Source organism: Zea mays, chromosome 1 (genome assembly GCF_902167145.1).
Source record: "Zea mays cultivar B73 chromosome 1, Zm-B73-REFERENCE-NAM-5.0, whole genome shotgun sequence".
NCBI classification, from domain to species: Eukaryota; Viridiplantae; Streptophyta; class Magnoliopsida; order Poales; family Poaceae; genus Zea; species Zea mays.
The window spans coordinates 11,922,614-11,942,597 of NC_050096.1; the positions used below are offsets into that span (position 1 = coordinate 11,922,614).

General features: G+C 51.3%; 1 protein-coding gene across 1 annotated transcript; it reads left to right on the top strand.

Moving 5' to 3' along the window:
* Positions 1–15,577: 15,577 nt before the first annotated feature.
* Positions 15,578–17,016, top strand: LOC103631735 (expansin-A12). The gene is made up of 2 exons (XM_008652940.3): positions 15,578–15,832; positions 15,931–17,016. The coding sequence occupies exons 1-2, from the start codon at positions 15,709–15,711 to the stop codon at positions 16,557–16,559; spliced, it is 753 nt and encodes a 250-aa protein (XP_008651162.1). The 5' UTR covers positions 15,578–15,708; the 3' UTR covers positions 16,560–17,016.
* Positions 17,017–19,984: the final 2,968 nt, after the last annotated feature.

Below are 19,984 nucleotides of genomic sequence, written 5' to 3' on the forward strand. Positions count from 1 at the left end.
ATAGAATGGTCAGGTGATTTAACAATTTTACTAAGTCCCTTGACCAAACCTTGATTTACATCCCCAAATGTGATAGCTTGTTGGGGATCTTAGTTTTTCTCGTAGGAGGAGAACATCCTTTTCTCCGCTGTCATGTGGTTTGTGCATCCGCTATCAATTATCCAACTTGAGCCACCGGATGCATAAACCTACAAAACAATTTTAGGCCTTGTTCTTAGGTACCCAAACAACCTTGGGTCCTTTGATGTTAGAAACAAGCACCTTGGGTACCCAAACACAAGTCTTTGAACTCTTGTGCTTGCCCCCAACAAATTTGGCAACTACTTTGCCTAATTTGTTAGTTAAAACATATGATGCATCAAAAGTCTTAAATGAAATGCAGTAGGAATTTTCTTTCTAGGAAATTTAACATGAGTGGTTTGCCTAGAGCTAGATGCCTCATTCTTATACATAAAAGCATGGTGAGAAACAGAATGAGATCTCCTAGCATGAATCTTCCTAATTTTGTGCTCAGGATAATTAGCAGGATATAAAATGTAGCCTTCATTATCCTGAACCATGGGTGCCTTGCCCTTTACAAAATTGACAATCTTTTAGGGGCATTAAGCTTGACATTGCTTCCCTGTTGGAAACCAATGCCATCCTTAATGCCAGGGTGTCTCCCATTATAGAGCATGCTTCTAGCAAATTTAAATTTTCATTTTCAATTTCATGCTCATTAATTTTAGCAGTTAATTGAGCTATATGATCATTTTGTTGTTTAATTAGAGCAAGGTGATCATTATTAGCTTCAACATTAACATCTCTACATCTAGTGCAAATGGAAACATGATCAACAATAGATGTAGAGAGTTTGCAAACATTTAATTCTTCTATCTTAGCATGTAATATGACATTCTCATTTCTAAGACAGGAAATTGTATCTTTGCAATCATTCAATTCATCAATCTTAGCATTTAGACTAGCATTTTCATTTCTAAGACAGATAATTGAATCATTGCAAGCATTTAACTTTTCAACCTTAGAAATTAAACTAGCATTCTCAGTTCAAAGGTTTGAAATAGAGTCATGACAAATGCTAAGCTCCTTAGTTAAGTTTTCACATTGTTCTACTTCTTGAGCATAATCATTTTTCAATTTAACATGTTTTTTGTTTTCTTTAATAAGGAAGTCCTCTTGGCTTTCCAAGAGATCATCCTTCTCATGAATAGCTTCTATCAATTCATTTAATTTTTTCTTTTGTTCCATGCTAAGGTTAGCAAAAAGAGTAAGCAAATCATCTTCATCTTCACTAGAGCTACCCTCATCACTAGATGTTGTATATTTGGGGGTGGCTCTAGATTGTACCTTCTTTTTTCTTGCCGTCCTTAGCCATGAAACATTTGTGGCCGACGTTGGGGAAGAGGAGGCCCTTGTTGATGGCGATGTTGGTGGCGTCCTCATCGGAGGAGAAGTTGGTGGAGCTCTCGTCGGAGTCCCATTCCCGACATACATGGGCATCGCCGCCCTTCTTCTTGTAGTATCTCTTCTTCTCCTTCTCCTTCCCCTTCTTGTCGTCATACCTGTCACTTTCACTAGACATTGGACATTTAGCAATGAAATGACCGAGCTTACCACATTTGTAACACACCCTTTTGGAGCGGGGTTTGTAGTCCTTCCGCCTACTATGCTTGAGGATTTGGCGGAAGCTCTTGATGATGAGCGCCATTTCCTCGTTGTCGAGCTTGGAGGCGTCGATTGGAAGCCTACTTGGTGTATACTCCTCTTTCTTCTCTTCTGTCGCTTTGAATGCAACGGGTTGCACCTCGAGTGTGGAGGTGGCGCCTTGCTCCAAGTTGACAATATGTTTGAAGTCTTTGATCATAAGTTCAAAGCTCACAAACTTGCCAATAACCTCATCGGGAGACATTAGTTTATATCTAGGATCCAAACGTATTAATTGAACTTGAGTAGTGTCGGAGAGGGAATTCTCCGGCCGGGTGGCGGAGTGCACCCGCCCTAAATCCTAAGATGATGAAGGGGCTTAAGCGTTTTGCCTGTCCTGCTGAGCATCGAGCACATGAACACGCGAGGATTTAGAGTGGTTCGGGCCGCTGGAGCGTAATACCCTACTCCTCTGTGTGTTGGATTGCTGCGGAAGCTTGAGAATTGAGAGTTTGTCTAAGTCTGGTGCTAGGAGAGCTTGTCTTGTAACGCTGCATACCTCCCCTTTTATAGCTAAGGGCGTATGCACAAGGGTACTGAGCCCCGACATGTGGGCCCAGGAACATAACGGATGTAGTACTTGGAGATACTAATGTTTGCTGTTGGAGCAATCTTCTTGCGCCCTGACATCCGGGATCTGTGTAGCATCGGCGTGCAGGGGAAGCTTCTCGTATAAGGGATGATGAGCACAGTGCACCGCGCAGCACGGGCGTACTGTTTCGACAATGGACTGGATAGGTGCGCCGTTTGCAGGGTGGCCCTGACGCCGCCTGCCAGCGGAGTGGACAGGACGCAATAAATGCTGAGGGGGCACATCGCCTGTCAGCAGGGTGGACAGGCGGCGCGTCCTTTCCGCAATAAATGTAGAGACCGCACAACCTAGAGATCTTACGTCAGGCTCCGCCCGCTGGCTTACGTCACGGGCAACAAGCCACGTGGCAGCATCGGGTCTCCGCCTGAGCGGGGAGCGCAAGTGTACAGGATAAGGCCCAAACATGTATCAGCACCGGACCCTTGCTTACGCCAAGGTATCCCCTGTTCTGGGACCTTGTCGTGGCCCGGACCTTACTCGGAGGGATCTGGACCCCATCCGAGGGACCTGGCATGCTTACTTGGGAGTTCTGGGCCATAATCGGGGGTCCAGGTTGTGTGTACAGGGGTCCGGTGTTTCCTTGCGGAGGTCCGGCTCAACTGACGCATCCTGGGATGTATCATCCTTGAGCTGCCCACGTGGTGGGGTCGGGTGATGTTCACCGTGCGGCTAGAGAACGCCGAACGGGCACCGCGTCTTCATACTGTATCAAGGGGTACCCCTGATTCAGGGTACCGACATTGGCCCCCGGGCCCGCCTCATGGGAGGACATGAGCCTGTAGGTGGGGCCAAAGTTTGACTGGCGATTGGCTTGCTGACCCTGCGCGCCCGTAGATGCAATTACTGCCGGTCCACCCATGGTCACGCCGACTGCCACGCCTATCCCCATGGCTAACTGACCCGTGACCTCCGTACTCAATGTTTTTGTTGGGTCATGCGCGGGGTGCCTCGAGTCGCTGCATTGGTTTTGAAAATTTATCTTCTCAGTCTTCTGCGACGGCCTCGAGGAGGCGCGGTATTGGCGCGAGCGGCGGTGCGACTTTTCTGCACCCAGAAACCAGCGCGCCGGGTGCATGACATGTGGCCTGGGCCCCCATGCCAGAAGTTGGACCACTGGTTGCAGCGAGGACGAAGGGGCGCACAACCGCGGGGTGGTTGCACGCTTCTTGTGCGGCGGTTCGCCTTCTTGACCGCTGGTTGCGACGAAGATGAAGGGGCGCATAACCACGGGGTGGTTGCGCGCTCCTTGTGCGGTGGTACGCCTTCTTCGCGCTTCGGGCCAGCTTGTATGACATGTGGGGCCTGGCCCCCATGCCATAGGATGGGAACCTTGGTGCGCATCGGGGGAGGCCCTGCTCGTGACGCTTCGGGGCGCGAGCGGGGAAATCTTCCTTTAAAAAGGGGTTCATCCCTCGAGTAGCAGCCATGTCTTGGTTCTCTCCCACTCGTGGTGCCCTTTCGCCTTCGAGCTCTCTGCGCCCCTTTGCCTTCAAGGTTTCTGCTTTGTGTCGCCATAGCTTACCATGGCCTTGTAAGTATATCTCGAGCATACCCAGACTGAGTGGGTGCCTGACATGGTGTGCCACCTACTTGGATGGGATGTGCCGGTATTTGCCGGGAGGACTTGTGCTGCTGGAGGGGCTTGGCCTCCAGCCTCTACCCATGGCGTCCTACTTCATCTTTTAGGCGGCCATCATCGCCTACCTCCGCGGGATGTCCGTGGAGGCGACGCTCCTTCCCGCTTCTTCCTCCAGCATTCAGGGGGAAGGATGATCACCAGCCTCGTGAAGGTGGATAGCTGGCTGAGCCACGACTCCTTCCCTCGCGCCCCCAACTCTTTGGGGTGGGAAGCGAGCCGTGCTGTGGCTCCATCTCTTTGGCTTTGATGGCTTTGGTGCCGCCTCCGACGCTGCCTCCCGCCGCCAAGGGGGCGTGGCTGTCCGTCAGCCACACGGGCGACGGTCGCGCCGTGCTCAGGTCCACCACATCGGTGGCGTCCCCTGCGCCGCCGGCCGCACTGTTCCGACACCGCCCGGGGGGTCGTACAAGACGTCGTACGCCGTGGAGGTGGCAGCCGTGTTCTTGGATGGTCTTGTCCTCACCCCCGTAGGAGGACGGGGGCGAGGACCTCTTCGCACGCGCCGTGATGGCCATCGTTGCCGGCAAGCCACCGGTGCAAAGGCGGCCGCCATCGCTGGTGAGCCATTGGTGCAGAGGTGGCTGCTTCCTCAGGCGAGGCTGTCCGGAGCTAGCTTCCAACGCGGCCGTGCTGGTGCATTGTAGTCCATTCCTGCAGAGTAGAGGTGGAGCTAGGGCTCCGCTTGAAGGCAGATGTAATACTTTTGCTTTTTGTAAGGTACTTTTGAGTACTATTTATTAAGCAGTATTAACACTTATCTGTGTACCACTTGTCCCTGTTATGTGTGGTGTAACTGATTCTTCCTTGGTACCTGGCCCCCCCTGGGATGTAGGCTCGATTTGTTGAGGCTGCAGACCAACATACCTAAGAAAGAGTTGGCGATGGCCCCCAGGAGGTAGCCTCGACTGGGACCTAGGCCTGCACACAGCTTTGGCTAGGGAGCGTTAGTAGTGCACCCACAGGACCCGCCATCTGACACTAGTCATCTTTTGATACATGCTCGGGACCTGCAGGGTCTAGTCTGGGAGGCCAAGTTGTGCGCCCGGACCCCCTGGATGGTGGTTCTAGGTACTAGGACACCCGTCGCAGAGTGGTGGAGCGTGCAGGCCCACGGTACGGGACCAGGCTGAGCGGCTACATGGGCTTCGGACCACCCCAGGAGACAAGTGTCCATTCTCTAGTTCCGGACCCCAGGTTACCGGACCCACCGGACTTATAGCTCCAAATACTAGGTACCCATCACGGAGTGGTGGAGTGCGCAGGCTTTCGGGTACGGAACCAGGCTAAGCGGACACACAGGCTCCGGACCACCCCATGGAACGGGATCCTGTTCTCTAGAGCCGGCTCATAGGCTGTAAGGCCCTCCTGCTTTCGCAGAGAGGTCCTAAACTACAAGCCTAGCTGTTCAATTCGGATGTCATTATGTCTGATGGAAAGGGAACTGTTCGGGTGGGTTAGATAAAATAATATCTGGAAAACTGCAAGGTAAGACCGTGGAGCAGTAGGATAAAACTATCATAGAGGCACATCTGAGGGGGTAAATATTTTCCTTATAACTTGTCATGCATGGGTGCAGACCAACAGGCCGAGCTTATGAGGGCGGACCTCACCGGGTTGGCGTACACGTATGCGGTACCTAGTTACAAAAGGGAGAAAAATTCGACCCCTCAGACTTGCTCCTATGGATAGGACTTACAAAGATGCTCCAGTGGACAGGGAGAGGTACTGTTTCAGTTGTGGCAAGATAGTCACCCCCGGGTCGTGCATTCCCGTCACCTTGAAGGGTCCTTCCCAGCTGGGGGACAGTTGCAGAGCCCTTCTTGGTTTGGTACTTGCCGTAGGACTAGGTCCCGACCCTGGGTTCCCATCTGCGTCTGATGAGGGAGCCCTCGCCCTCATGCTGTAGCCATTTCTGCATGGACCTGTCAGAGGCCTAGACCCGTGGGGAGTCCAGACAGGTTTCCGGGGGAAGGCAGGCTTTGGCCCCGTTGACCAGGGAGCACGGGGTCCCTCTGGGGGTCCATCTAGTTGTCCCCACCAGAGTAGGAGCCTCCGGCGAAGACATCCTTCAGGTCCCCCTCGGGTGACTGATACCCGAGGTCCCGTTCAGTCGCAGCCACTCGCTGACGCGTTTCGCGAGGTCAATGATCTCGTGACACTCCACGGCGTTGTGGCGACCGTTGGGGTGTACAGGGCATGAGCCGTTGTTACCCCTTTGCGGCCGTGGGCGTTTGTTGCGGTCGCCCCGGCCCCCGGTCGCAGCTGCAACGACTAGTAAGGTGGACCGTGAGTTCTGGTAGTCGCGGTCCTTCTTCTTTTTCTTCTTACCGTCCCGGGGGACGGCTCCTAAGCCACCCGACTGGGTAGCCCCGGTTTGTGGGGCCGAGTGACATGCACGGCCCTCAGTGGCTCTGGTGCACTTGTCGGCCAGAGCGAAGAGTGTGGGGACAGTCTCCACATCGTGCGTGGCCAACTTCTCCAACATTTTCTCATCACGTACTCCCTATCGGAAGGTCGTGATGATGGAAGCATCGGAAATGCGAGGTATATTACCTCGCACCTTGGTGAAGCGGGAGATGAACGTCCGGAGAGTCTCCCCGGGCTCCTGCCTTACCACGTGGAGGTGGGCCTCCACACCGTGTTGCTGGTAAGCGCTGGCGAAGTTCACAACGAACCACGCGTAGAGCTCTTCCCAGGAGTAGATTGACCCTGGGGCGAGGTTCATGAGCCAAGTCCGAGCAGGTCCAGACAAGGCGACATGAAAGTATGTTGCCATCACAGCGGTGTTTCCACCTGCTGCTATGATAGCGGTGACATACACCTACAGGAATTCCGACGGATTTGACGTCCCGTCATACTTTTCCTGTAGGTGCAGCCGGAACTTGGGTGGCCATGACGCCGCGCGGAGATGATCCGCGAGGGCGGTGCAGCCCACACCGGCCAAGGGGACACCTGCTTGGGACCGGGTGCCCATTAGGGCCTGCGGTGCTACCGCAGCAAAGTCTTGATCGAGGTTGCGACCCTCGATGTTTTGGCGGCGCTCGCGCGCCCTCTCCAAAGAGACCCGGGCGTCCTCTCCCGCACGCCTACAGTTGAGTTCTGCCCGGAGGTTGTTGGTCTGTGCACCCCTCACTGAGGGTGAGCGCACAGACGACAACGCCTCATGTTGGCGCCGGGATGACTGTGGCCTCGAACTAGTCGAGGTAGAATGTGCCATGCCGAGCAGTCGGTCGATGTCGTCCCGCCACTGCTTCATGGCCCCTGGTGAGGCCGTGGAGCTTGGAGGGTGTCGCAGCAACTCCCTGGCTGCTGACAACGCTCCCGGAGCCGCCCTCAACGGAGTCGGGGATGTTTGTGCGGCTGTATGCTGCCGTGCAGCGTGCACAGCAACAGTGTCCGGCATTGGGCGATTGAGAACCTGTGGCGTGGAAGAAACAGCTTCTTCCTCCACCAGGAAATCCGTTGAATTCTCGGCGCGATGCTCCACGATTTGCACCATCATGCTGAGCGAGGAAACAAGCAAAAATCTAATGCCTAGCCCCCTACCTGGCGTGACAAATATCGGAGAGGGAATTCTCCGACCGGGTGGCGGAGTGCACCTGCCCTAAATCCTAAGATGAGGAAGGGGCTTAAGCGTTTTGCCTGTCCTGCTAAGCGAGCATCGAGCACATGAACACGTGAGGATTTAGAGTGGTTCAGGCCGCCAGAGCGTAATACCCTACTCCACTGTGTGTTGGATTGCTGCGGAAGCTTGAGAATTGAGAGTCTGTCTAAGTCTTGTCCTAGGAGAGCTTGTCTTGTAACGCTGCATACCTCCCCTTTTATAGATAAGGGGGTATGCACAAGGGTACTGAGCCCCGACATGTGAGCCCAGGAACATAACGGATGTAATACTTGGAGCTACTAATGTTTGCTGTTGGAGCAATCTTATTGTGCCCTGACATCCGAGATCTGCGTAGTATCAGCGTGCAGGGGAAGCTTCTCGTATAAGGGATGATGAGCACAATGCATCACGCAGCACGGACGTACTGTTTCGACAATGGACTAGACAGGTGCGCCGTTTGCAGGGTGGCCCTAGCGCCGCCTGCCAACGGAGTGGACAGGACGCAATAAATGCTGAGGGGGCACATCGCCTGTCAGTAGGGTGGACAGGCGGCGCGTCCTTTTCGCAATAAATGCAGAGACCGTGCGGCCTAGAGATCTTATGTCAGGCTCCGCCCGCTGGCTTACGTCACGGGCAACAAGCCACGTGGCAGCATCGGGTCTCCGCCTGAGCGGGGAGCGCAAGTGTACAAGATAAGGCCCAAACACGTGTCAGCACCGGACCCTTGCTTACGCCAGGGTATCCCCTGTTCCGGGACCTTGTCGTGGCCCGAACCTTACTCGGAGGGATCTGGACCCCATCCGAGGGACCCGGCATGCTTACTTGCGAGTTCCGGGTCGTAATTGGGGTTCCGGGTTGTGTGTACAGGGGTCCGGTGTTTCCTTGCGGAGGTCCGGCTCAACTGACGCATCCTAGGATGTATCATCCTTGAGCCGCTCACGTGGTGGGGTCGGGTGCTATTCACCGTGCGGCTAGAGAACGTCGTACGAGCACCACGTCTTCATACTGTAGTAAGGGGTACCCCTGATTCAGGGTACTGACAAGTAGTATTATGAAAAACGAGGGATCTTAGAATAACCTTAACCATTTCATGGTCATCCCATTTTGTGCTCCCGAGGTTGCGCACTTGATTGACCATGGTCTTGAGCCGGTTGTACATGGCTTGCAGCTCATCTCCTTTGTTGAGGACGAATCGACCGAGCTCCCCCTCGATCGTTTCCCGCTTGGTGATCTTGGTCACCTCGTCCCCTTCGTGCACGGTCTTGAGCATGTCCCAAATTTCTTTGGCGCTCTTTAACCCTTGTACCTTGTTATACTCCTCTCGACACAAGGAGGCGAGGAGTATAGACATGGCTTGGGAGTTAAAGTGCCGAATTTGGGCGGCATCGTCTAAGTCATAGTCCTTATCTCCCACCTGTGGTACCTGCGCTCAAAATTCAACTATATCCCAAATGCTTTTGTGGAGTGAGGTTAGGTGATGCCTCATTTTATTACTCCACATACAATAATCTTCACCATCAAAATATAGTGGTTTGCCTAAGGGAACGGAAAGTAAAGGAGCGCGCTTTGAAATACGGGGATAACAAAGTGGCATCTTACTATACTTCTTGCGCTCATGGCGCTTAAAAGCGACGGACGAGTCGGAGCTTGACGATGTGGAGGGTGACGAAGAGTCGGTCTCGTAGTAGACCACCTTCTTCATCTTCTTCTTGTCACCCTTTCGATGCGTCTTGTTGGAGGAAGATGATTCCTCCTTATGCTTGTGGCCGGACTCCCTTGAGAGGGTTCTCCCCGAGCATGCGGGCTTTTTGCCAGTCACGATCTCCCTCTTGGCGTGATACCAATTGAAAGTTGCCTAGAGGGGGGTGAATAGGCGTAATCTGAAATTTACAACTTTAAACACACACTTCAAGCCGGGGTTAGCGTTAGAACTTAAATCAAGTCCGGGAGAGAGGGGAAAACAAATCAAATGGAAATCGAGCGAATGAACACAATGATTTGTTTTACCGAGGTTCGGTTCCAAAGAACCTAATCCCCGTTGAGGTTGTCACAAAGACCGGATCTCTTTCAACCCTTTCCCTCTCTCAAACGGTCACTTAGACCGAGCGAGCTTTCTCCTTAATCAAACGGGTCACTTAGACCCCACAAGGACCACCACACACTTAGGTGTCTCTTGCTTTGATTACAAGTCACTTTGGAACAAGAATGAGGAAGGAAGAAAGCTATCCAAGCAACAAGAGCGCAAATGAACACGAACACACACTCTCTCAAGTCACTAGGTGGTTGGAATGAATTTGGGACTTGGAGAGGCTTTGATCTTTTTATTTGTGTCTAGGAGTGAATGCACTAGCTCTTGTATTGAATGAAAACTTCAGAAGACTTGGATGCTTGGAGATGTGGTGGTTGGGGGTATTTATAGCCCTCAACCACCAACAAGCCATTGGGGAAGGCTGCTGGCGATGGGCGCACCGGACAGTCCGGTGCGCCACCGGACATGCACTGTAGGCTGTCCGGTGCGCCGCCACGTCACCCAACCGTTAGGGTTCAGGAGCAGTCGATCGTTGGCGCCGTTGTCTTCTTATGGCACCGGACAGTCTGGTGCCACACCGAATAGGTCCTGTTCACTATCCGGTGCGCCTCTGACTCTACGGCTCTGACTCTGCGCGCACTGTTCCTCTGTCAGCGGCTTTTGCAGTCGACCGTTGCGTGAGTTAGCCGTTGCTCCGCTGGTGCACCGGACAGTCCGGTGAATTATAGCGGAGTGCTCCTGCTGAAAACCCGAGAGTGACTGGTTCAACCCTGTACGGGCCTAGTGCACCGGACACTGTTCGGTGGCACACCGGACAATCCGGTGCGCCAGACCAGAGCACACTTGGTTTCTTTTGCTCCTTTGAAATTGGATCCCTAACTTGAATATTATTGGTTTGTGTTGAACCTTTGTGCACCTGTAGAACATGTATTCTAGAGCAAACTAGTTAGTCCATATATTTGTATTGGGCATTCAACCACCTAAATTAATTGTGGGAAAAGGTTAACCATATTTCCCTTTCATTAGCAAACTGCAATGTGGTCAGGACATGGAGAACGCGAATATAGCTGATAGTGACATGCTCGTGGTGGAAGTGAAGGTTGATCACGTGCTTTGTACGTTGATGCTTCATGGGATTGGTGGAGATGTAGATCATGCGAATATTATCGCAGTAGACGAGGCTAGAGCGCTCGAGGGGACTGTGGAGCTCTTCAAAAAGTTGGTGGAGCCAAAAGGCCTCGACCACGTAGTTGGCCACAGTGTTGTACTCGACCTTAGTGCTAGAGAGGGTGACAATCTGCTTGAGAGCAGTGAGGTGGGGCTCCCATGGGATGTGCATGTGAAGGCACACTTGCTAAACAGCATAGGCGATATCAGGCTAGGAGAATGTCAGGTACTAAAAAGCGTCAGTGACCAAGAGCCCATCGTCATAGGAGAGTTTCGCTCGAGTGTTGACATGAATGGAGCAGGGCGTGAAGTCGGACTTGCTAGCCCACTCTAAAATGTTGAGGGCATACTAGCTGATGAAGGAAGAGACCCTTGGGCCATCGCTCCACAGTGATCCAAAGGAAGTGGTGGAGAGGGTCTAGGTCCTCCATCACAAACTCATGCTGAAGGGCGATGATCGTGCACTGAAGGAGGGCATCCCTAGATCTCGTGAGCATGATGTCGTTGATATAGAGGAGGAGGTAGACGGTGTCGTCACCGTGTCGATGGATGAATAGGGACGTGTCCGACTTGGCCTCAACGAAGTCGAGGGAGACCAAGTAGGAGGCAAGCTACTGTACCATGCCCTTAGTGCCTTCTTGAGGCTATATAGAGAGTGGTTCAGGTGGCATATGCAGTAGACCATCTCGGTCAGAGTGCCATGGAGAAAGTCATTCTTTACATCTAGTTGATGTACCGCCTAGTCCTAGGATAGGGTGAGGGAGAGGACGACTCAAATGATGGCAAACTTGATGACATGGCTAAAGGTCTCGTCGTAGTCCACTCTGAGGCACTGAGTGAAGCCCTATAGGACCAAACGAGCCTCGTAACGACCGAACGAGCCATCTGAGGAGAGCTTGTGGTTGAAAATCGACTTGTCGATGACCACTTTAGTGCCTGGTGGACGCGGCACTAGGTCCCAAGTGTGGTTGGCCAGTAGAGTTGCGTATTCCTCATCCATGGCTAGGCCTGGGCAATTGGTGTAATTGGTTTTTTCGATTTGTTTTTATGTTTTAGAAGTCTGATTTACAGACATAGAAGATGATCCACATGTCTCACAAAATAACTCGCTCTTTCAGAAAGTGTAGGGGCACGAGAGTCACAACTGAACGTCGTGGGAGAGAAAGAAGGAGCAAGAGGTGAAGTTGTTGAACTCGTCGCCATTGTTGCACCAAAGGGAACAAACCGCACGACAAAACTACTTGGAGACCCATGTGAATAAGTGTGTGAGCGTGTGAAAGGTGACAAACTTGAGCCACAGAGGAAAAGTCTAGAGAAAGTGAGAGAAATCATCCAACATGACCATATAGTACAAATAACCAGAGGTACTTAGAACAGGGGATGTCCAAAGGTCATAGTAGATGAGGTCGAAGGGGTGAGTAGCTCAGGGCATGGAAGAAGAGAAGGGTAAGAGAGTATGACGCGCAAGCTGGTAGGCATGCCAAAGCAAGGTGGTGTCATCGTGAGGGCAAGGAATGACCGAGGTGGCTGAGAGTCAAGAGAGGTCGTCGTGGCCGAGGTGGCTAATGCGATGGTGCCAAGTGGAGGCAAGGGCAGTGGAGGCAAGGGCATAGGATTGGACAACATGGGCGAAGGAAGGTGGGGTGGGCAAGCGAATCGGGTATAGGTGACTAGAGCTGTCGTAGTGAGCAACCACAACACGAGTGGTAAGATCCTGTATGGTGAGCCCAAGGGATCAAACTCCATAGAGCATCGGTTGCCAGTGATGAAGCGACAGACCGAGAGGAGGTTCTTGATTATGTTAGGGGCAACAAGGATGTTGTTGAGGTACAAAGGACTAGGAAGGATTATGTCACCTACTAAGGTGACAGGCTGAGTCAACCCATTACCGATAGTGATGGAGAAGGGAAGGTAGGGCTATGGGCGTGGAGTAAAGTGATGGTTCTAGGGTTGGGAATGGCATGGAATGGGGCGCCAGAGTCAACAACCCAGTCAATGGGAGGACGGGGCAGTGAAGACAAGGGTTGTGAGAAGAGAGACAAGGGAGGCACCCCTATAGAGCCACCAGGAGGAGAGCTAGGGCCAAGAGTGGCGAGCATGCTGACGACAATCATGGTGGGAGATGATAAGGTCTCAATCGTCATGGAGGCAATCGCGACACTAGGGAACACAAGCGGCTTAGTAGTGTGGCGACCCGCCTGAGGGTGGAGCTCAACGCAGACACGGAAAATAGGGTTCATGACCCGATCAAAGACCACGAATGTGCCCTAGAGAAGCTGGTCGTCGTGAAGGGGGACACACACATGGTAGGGAGGCACGGAAACCACGATAGAAGCAGGGGTTGGCATGGCGGGGAAGGGGGTCGGGGCGACATCGGTGGCGATACTAGGCAAGGGAAAGGGGCACGGGCATCGCCAGCGCCACGGGAGGAGGGACCACTTTTGGAGTGGGAGGAGCTATAGGCGGTGGCACCGGTTGGCATGCAACGGAGCAAGGGAAGGAGAGCGTGGGCGTTGTTGGCGCGACGAGGAAGGAGGCTGTTATGTTGGCCGAGGAAGGGGCTACTACGGCGCCGAGCGCACAAGGAGGCACAGACGAGGCGTTGCAGGGGAGGCAGGCCATGGGGGAGGGGGTGTCGACCATGGGCAGTGCCGGTGGTCGGGTGGTGTGGCTGTGGCGCGTCTAGTAGGAGTGGGAGGTGGCGCGACCGAAGTGGAGGCGACCAACAGGTGGCGTGGTGGGGCCTAGGGAGCGGTGGACTACAGTCGGATCCATAGCGGTGGTTCAACTAACCGGAGTGGGAAGTGTCGCGGCCGAAGTGGAGGCGACCAGCCGACGACGCGACGACTGTAGATGGTGACGGGGCCTCGGGAGCGGCGAACGGTAGTGCAAGACGAACGGTGGAGCCGCTTGGACCTCAGTGGGTGGCACGGCCCCGCCATAGGAGGTGCAGGGGGAGGGCGGCCTGGGGGAAGGGGGGCCAATGGATGATAAGGTAGGGAGGGAAGAGAGAGGAAAAAGGGACCTAGGACTACCAAGTTAGAATTAGTGGAACTCTAACCCTAAACCAGGGTTGGGAGTATACTGTATAGAAGAGTTCGGTGGACCAAGCTCATTACAATAGGAGTAATAAGGTAAATACAGAAAAATCCTAAACTAGCCATAAATAGAAGTCTAACAAACGGCGAGACAAGTTCTAAGTTAAAATTTTGAGAGCTGGTTTGAGCATGCCACACTCGTTGGAAAACCACCCCGTTGCCATCCACACACACACACACGATACATGAATGGTGGAGCAAAGAGTACATGTGTGTTCACATGCATGTGTATATCATCTTATCTACACCCAGGCATGGCAACGACCTTAAAGCCAAACTATACCCTGCATCATTCGAATCGAACCAAGTGGTTTGACCATATGATCTAACCACACTAGATAAACCAAGTCATAGCAGTTAAAAGGAATCCAATCTAAAGATCTATAATGAAGTACATCCAGAAGCTGTGGCTTTGTTGCTCCAAAAGTCCAAATCCACTGGTGGCCTCGTCAGCCCAGCCCAGTGGCGGCAGTTGACTTTGGAGTCTAAGGAATAAAATAAAACTAACCGAGTCCCCCTTTCCGTAGATTCCAATCGACCTGACAATAATGCAGCATGGTTGGTTAGATCTAGAGAAACCCTATTCTGCTCCCTACAGCAACAGAGACCTACAGTTACCTGCCTAATTACTAGTAACCAACTGTGTGCACACAGCTAAATTCCCTAGCCACTAACTGTCAGGCTTGGTAGCTAGGTAGGCAGGTACTACTCCAGTGGTAAACGAAGCGCGTCAAACGGCACGATCCAAGGGCTGCATCGTGATCACGTCCTCGATCCAAGCGCTCGCTCGTCGGTAATCACGTACGCAACGCCCCTCGCCGCAAATCCGTAATCCCATGTGCTCCACGCACTGGAGTCTCGTGAGCTCACGTGACACTCACGGCTAGCTGCTTCTCCCCGGCTATCACCGTCAAATATATATAAGTACTCTCTCAATCAGTTCTAAAATAGCTACCGTTGTTGTTTCTATGGAAGAGTTAACCATTCTTAATTTTATCAAATATATATATATATATATATAATACTAATTTTCGTAATATATAGTTAGTAGCATTATAGATAAGTTTTTAAATATATATTTTTATAATAAATTTATTTAAAGATACAAATATTACTAATATTTTTTTTATAAATCTAGTTGAACTTTAAAAGCTTTGATCAACAGAAACATCGTAGGCGCGATAGCTAACTTGGAACTGAGGGAGTATATAATTAACTAATCCCTAGAACCTTTTCCCACCGTAATCATCATCGTATTGTTTGTTTACTTAATCGTACGTATCGTATCCTATCTTATCATATAACGATCAGTGCATTGCTCGATCTATCTATATATATCTTTCTCATTATTGGCCAGATCTCGCTTGCGCAGGAAAAAAATGAATAAATGGTCGGTTTCTTGGATCAACCTCACCGGGTGGCAGAGAAGCTACGGCTGGCCCTGGCCGGCATAGAAAAATGGAGGGAAGGCGCAGAGGCCGGGCCGCGTGCAGAGCTGCAGAAGAATCTTTCTCCTTCGATTCGGAAATGCCAGTCCTGAACTTGTGAAGTGAGGCGAGGGACAGAGACTTTTTTTTTCTTGGACGGGAGGTGGAGAAGAAAACAAAGAGGAATCGTGGCATTTAAGGCGCACGGCGCAGCGTCTGGGTGCGGCATGCATGATGGGGCATGTGAGTCTGCGCCGGGGTCCGCACCCGTCGGCCGCTGCGTCGCCGCGCTCCTATTTAAGCACCGCCGCGATCACCGCCCTCTCCCTCACCGCTACCCAGCCGGCCTCATCATCACCTCCCCGTGCCGTCGTCCCTCCCACGTTGCATCCAGCTCGCGCCCACCAACTGACCTAGCTAGCTACAGCAGGGTACATTGTCAATCGGCATGGCGCGCAAGGTCCTGCTGCTGGTGGCTGCCGTAGCCGCGTGCCTCGCCGCGACGGTTCGCGCGGGGTGGCAGAGGGGCTCGGCGACGTTCTACGGCGGGGCCGACGCCTCCGGCACGATGGGTGAGCTAGTGACCCCTTTCTCTAATTCGGCTGCACCTGCACGCACTTGTGCATGGATTGGACTGATTCGAACGAGACGTATATATATGTATGTACAGGTGGCGCGTGCGGGTACGGCAACCTGTACTCGGCGGGGTACGGCGCGAGCACGGCGGCGCTGAGCTCGACGCTGTTCAACGACGGCGCGGCGTGCGGGCAGTGCTACCAGGTGCAGTGCGACCAGCAGAACAGCCGGTGGTGCAAGCCGGGCGTGGTCGTCACCGTCACCGCCACCAACCTGTGCCCGGCCGACTACTCCAAGCCCAGCAACGACGGCGGCTGGTGCAACCCGCCGCGCCAGCACCTGGACATGTCCCAGCCGTCCTGGGAGAAGATCGGCGTCTACAGCGGCGGCATCGTCCCGGTCTTCTTCCAGCGGGTGTCGTGCTCCAGGAGCGGCGGGGTGCGCTTCACCGTCAACGGCAACAGGTACTTCAAGCTGGTGCTCGTCAGCAACGTGGGCGGCCCGGGCTCCGTCAGCGCCGTGCAGATCAAGGGCTCCTACACGGCGTGGATCACCATGTCACGGAACTGGGGCGCCAACTGGCAGGCCAACAGCGACCTCACCGGCCAGAGCATCTCCTTCCGGGTCACCGCCACCAACGGCCAGTTTCTTCAGTTCGACAACGTCGCCGGCTCTGGCTGGCAGCTGGGCCAGACCTTCACCAACGGCAATAATTTCTACTAGCGGCGGCGCAGAGCCGGCCGGTGGCAGCGCCCATCCACGCCGCCGGCCGGCTCTCTGCACGCCCGACGATTTGCTTTCACCTTCATTTTTAGGGTCATTGTTAAGGAAATGTTAGTGACTCCATGCTTTAGCGGCTAGGCGTAATGCATGCGGTTGACATGGCTGAGGCGTGGGTTTTCATGGGTCTCTCCGGCCGGCCTGATCGAGCTCCTAGTGCCCGCTATGCCGGCCGCTTTTACGATGAAAATGATTGTTGCTGGGGAAAGAAACAAAAGAAAAACAAACAGTTAAATTCTGTCTGAGTACCTTTGCCAGGACATAGGTTAAATAGCGTGGACCTGATCGATGGACGCGCAAGAAATGGAGCTTATTGGAAGAAGCGGCACACCACATGCGAGTTTACTGTTGACATTTAAAAAAATATAATATATGAAATGGACATGCAAGATTTTGACTATTGCATGCCCACTGGTTACGCTCGCTGCCTTTCATAGTTTTTGACGGCTGTGAAATCACTGCTTACTAACAGAAGTTGATCGCGCACAAAAGTTTTTCAGGAGAGTAAGGGGTTGTTTGGTTCACACAATGTAATGTAAATGACAATGGGTAATGATTCACAATCGAATACTAGTGGTAATAAGTTTGAATATAACGAAATCAATTTCTAGTGTGGTATTTAATTATGGTTGGGTTTAAATAAACATATATAGTTTATTGTTATCAGTTATTCATCACGTTACAAATATGCGAACCAAATAATATCTAATATCAATTTGAGTGCCGATTGTTAAAATTGTTAAAGCGTTTCTAAAACAATAGTTGATAAAGTTTTTCGAGTGACTAAAAAAGTCCAGAATATATTTATTGGCTTCTTCTAACAATTTTCAAAACTCATCACTTCGAGGGACGGAGACAGGAAAAAGTTTAGGATGGACTGAACTAAATTGCTATAGTATAGAAGCTCATTCTACATTATATTATATACATTTTAGATTAAGGGAGACTGTAGTGGGACTCCATGGGATCCGAAGCGATAGCGGGCTCGAGCCCCGCCCGTCCCACCAGTGGATCCATCCCTCTAAACGATATTGTCGTTGTGGTACGACATTGGATACTGAACGTAACCAAGAGATATAAAACGTTATATATAGAGGGACATATAGGTTCAGGGCCACCCCTGATTTTTTTGGGGCTGAGGCGAAATTTAATATGAATGTCTCATCCACAAAAGCCATATGTGTATAAACACATATGTATATATAATTATAAACACATACTATTGAACATTCAATAAAAAACTTCTATTCAATGCTTTAAGTTTATAAAATAGCAAATATAAATTACAGCCATAAACGTTTGCTTGTCACATGATATCATGCTAAAATTTTCTTCTAACATTTTGTGATACAAAATCGTCGAATATACCATTAAGATCAACCTCATCCAACAACTTTTTCTTGATGCATATAATTGTCAAACCATTTAACCTCTCTTGAGTCATCGTTGGTTTCAAATAGTTACTGGGCCGACGGGAATTAATTGTTAATTCTCATCGGTTCGACCATAGCCGACGGGAATTAACTGGGCCGACGGAAATTAACCTATACTGCTGCAAAACCAGCACCAAATTAGGTCACTATTTCTCCACAATTGCACACATAACATATCATCACACAGAACAGACACATTACAAACACATGTATTGATAATCAATTCACACATCACAAACTTAACATCACCAACATAGTTTACACAAACATTTCAAATAGGAACAACGAGATAAGTTCAAGTGTTTAGTTCGCGAAAAATATAGTGTCCATGAGTTAAGAAATATAGCGTGCACGAGTTCAAGTGTTTAGAGATAACAACCACTTGGGTGGTTAGAGCTTTGACCGCTACAGCCACCAGGAGGAGGGAACGAGAAGAGGGAGTCAACAAATCCAGTCTCTGTTGTGGGATCAGACCCACTACCACCCGCTTCGGACGTAACCTATGCAAGTTAGCAAATATCAACATTTTTAATACAATATCAACACGTTAAATGCAAATATCAAAAAGTATACAAGTGTATAAATTCATCGAGAGTTATCAAACGTACCCTATCTCCAGGTGCAGGTATATGTGTCGAAGGGGTGTTGAATTGTGGTGGCGAAGCTAGTGTGGATGCAAACTGGCTCCATTGTGGTGGCGGTGGAATATTTGGTGTCATGCCCTGTTGCTGCATTAATTGTTAAACATATGTGTTACTATTGAAGATGTTGTATTGAAATATAATAATTTAGAGTTCGGATTATGTATACTCACTTGATACATTGCTTGGTTATGTGCATTGCAAGCTGAGAGTACCTAGAGGGGGGTGAATAGGTGATCCTGTAAAAATCAAACACTTGTAGCCACAAAACTTGGTTAAGTGTTAGCACAATAGAATCAAGTGTCTAAGGACCGAGCTCTTGTGAAACACAATAGTCACAAAGAAAACAAGCACAAGAGACACGGTGATTTATCCCGTGGTTCGGCCAAGTATAACACTTGCCTACTCCACGTTGTGGCGTCCCAATGGACGAGGGTTGCACTCAACCCCTTAAAAGTGATCCAATGATTGACTTGAGTACCACGATGTTTTTCTTTCTTATACTCTCTCCCGTTTGCGAGGAATCTCCACAACTTGGAGCCTCTCACCCTTACAATTGATGATCACAAAGAAGCATGTAAGTAAGGGTGGGAAGAGCAACACACACAAGACTCAAAGTACGAGCACAATCACGCACACAAGCCACAACTTGAGCTCACAACACAACTCAAAGAGTTCTCTACTCAAATGGAGCTCAAGTCAATATATCTCAAGGAATCGAATGCGCGAGAATAAAGTCTTGGTGCTTAGAAATGATCAAGGAATGCTTGGGTATCTTCTCCATGCGCTTAGGGCCCTCTTTTATAGCCCTAAGGCAGCTAGGAGCCGTTGGAGGCAATCTGGGAAGGCAATTCTTGCCTTCTGTCAGGTGGCACACCGGACAGTCCGGTGCACCACCAGACAGGTACTGTTCAGTGTTCGGTGCAGATCGCCTTCCAAAAATGGCACAACCGACCGTTGCAGAGTTGTAGCCGTTGGCGCACCGGACACTGTCCGGTGCACACCGGACAGTCCGGTGCCTCCTGCCGACCGTTGGAGCGAGCCACGCGTCGCCCGCGGATTTGGCGGTTGACCGTTGTGCTGGCGGCCGTTGGCTCACCGGACAGTCTGGTGCACCACCGGACAGTCCGGTGAATTATAGTCGTACGCCGTCGACGAATTCCCGAGAGGGGCCAATTCGCCAGAAACCAGCCTGGCGCACCGGACACTGTCCGGTGCACCACCGGACAGTCCGGTGTGCCAGACTGCGCTGAGTCTTGGCTGCTCCAGCCAAGTCTTTTCCTTCTTCTCTTTT

What these genes read in the sequence shown, in the direction of transcription:
- LOC103631735 (XM_008652940.3), top strand. Translation starts at nt 15,709, where the DNA reads ATGGCGCGCAAGGTCCTGCTGCTGGTGGCTGCCGTAGCCGCGTGCCTC. An exon ending in CGACGCCTCCGGCACGATGG is followed by an intron (nt 15,833 to 15,930) that starts GTGAGCTAGTGA and finishes ATGTATGTACAG; the next exon opens with GTGGCGCGTGCGGGTACGGC.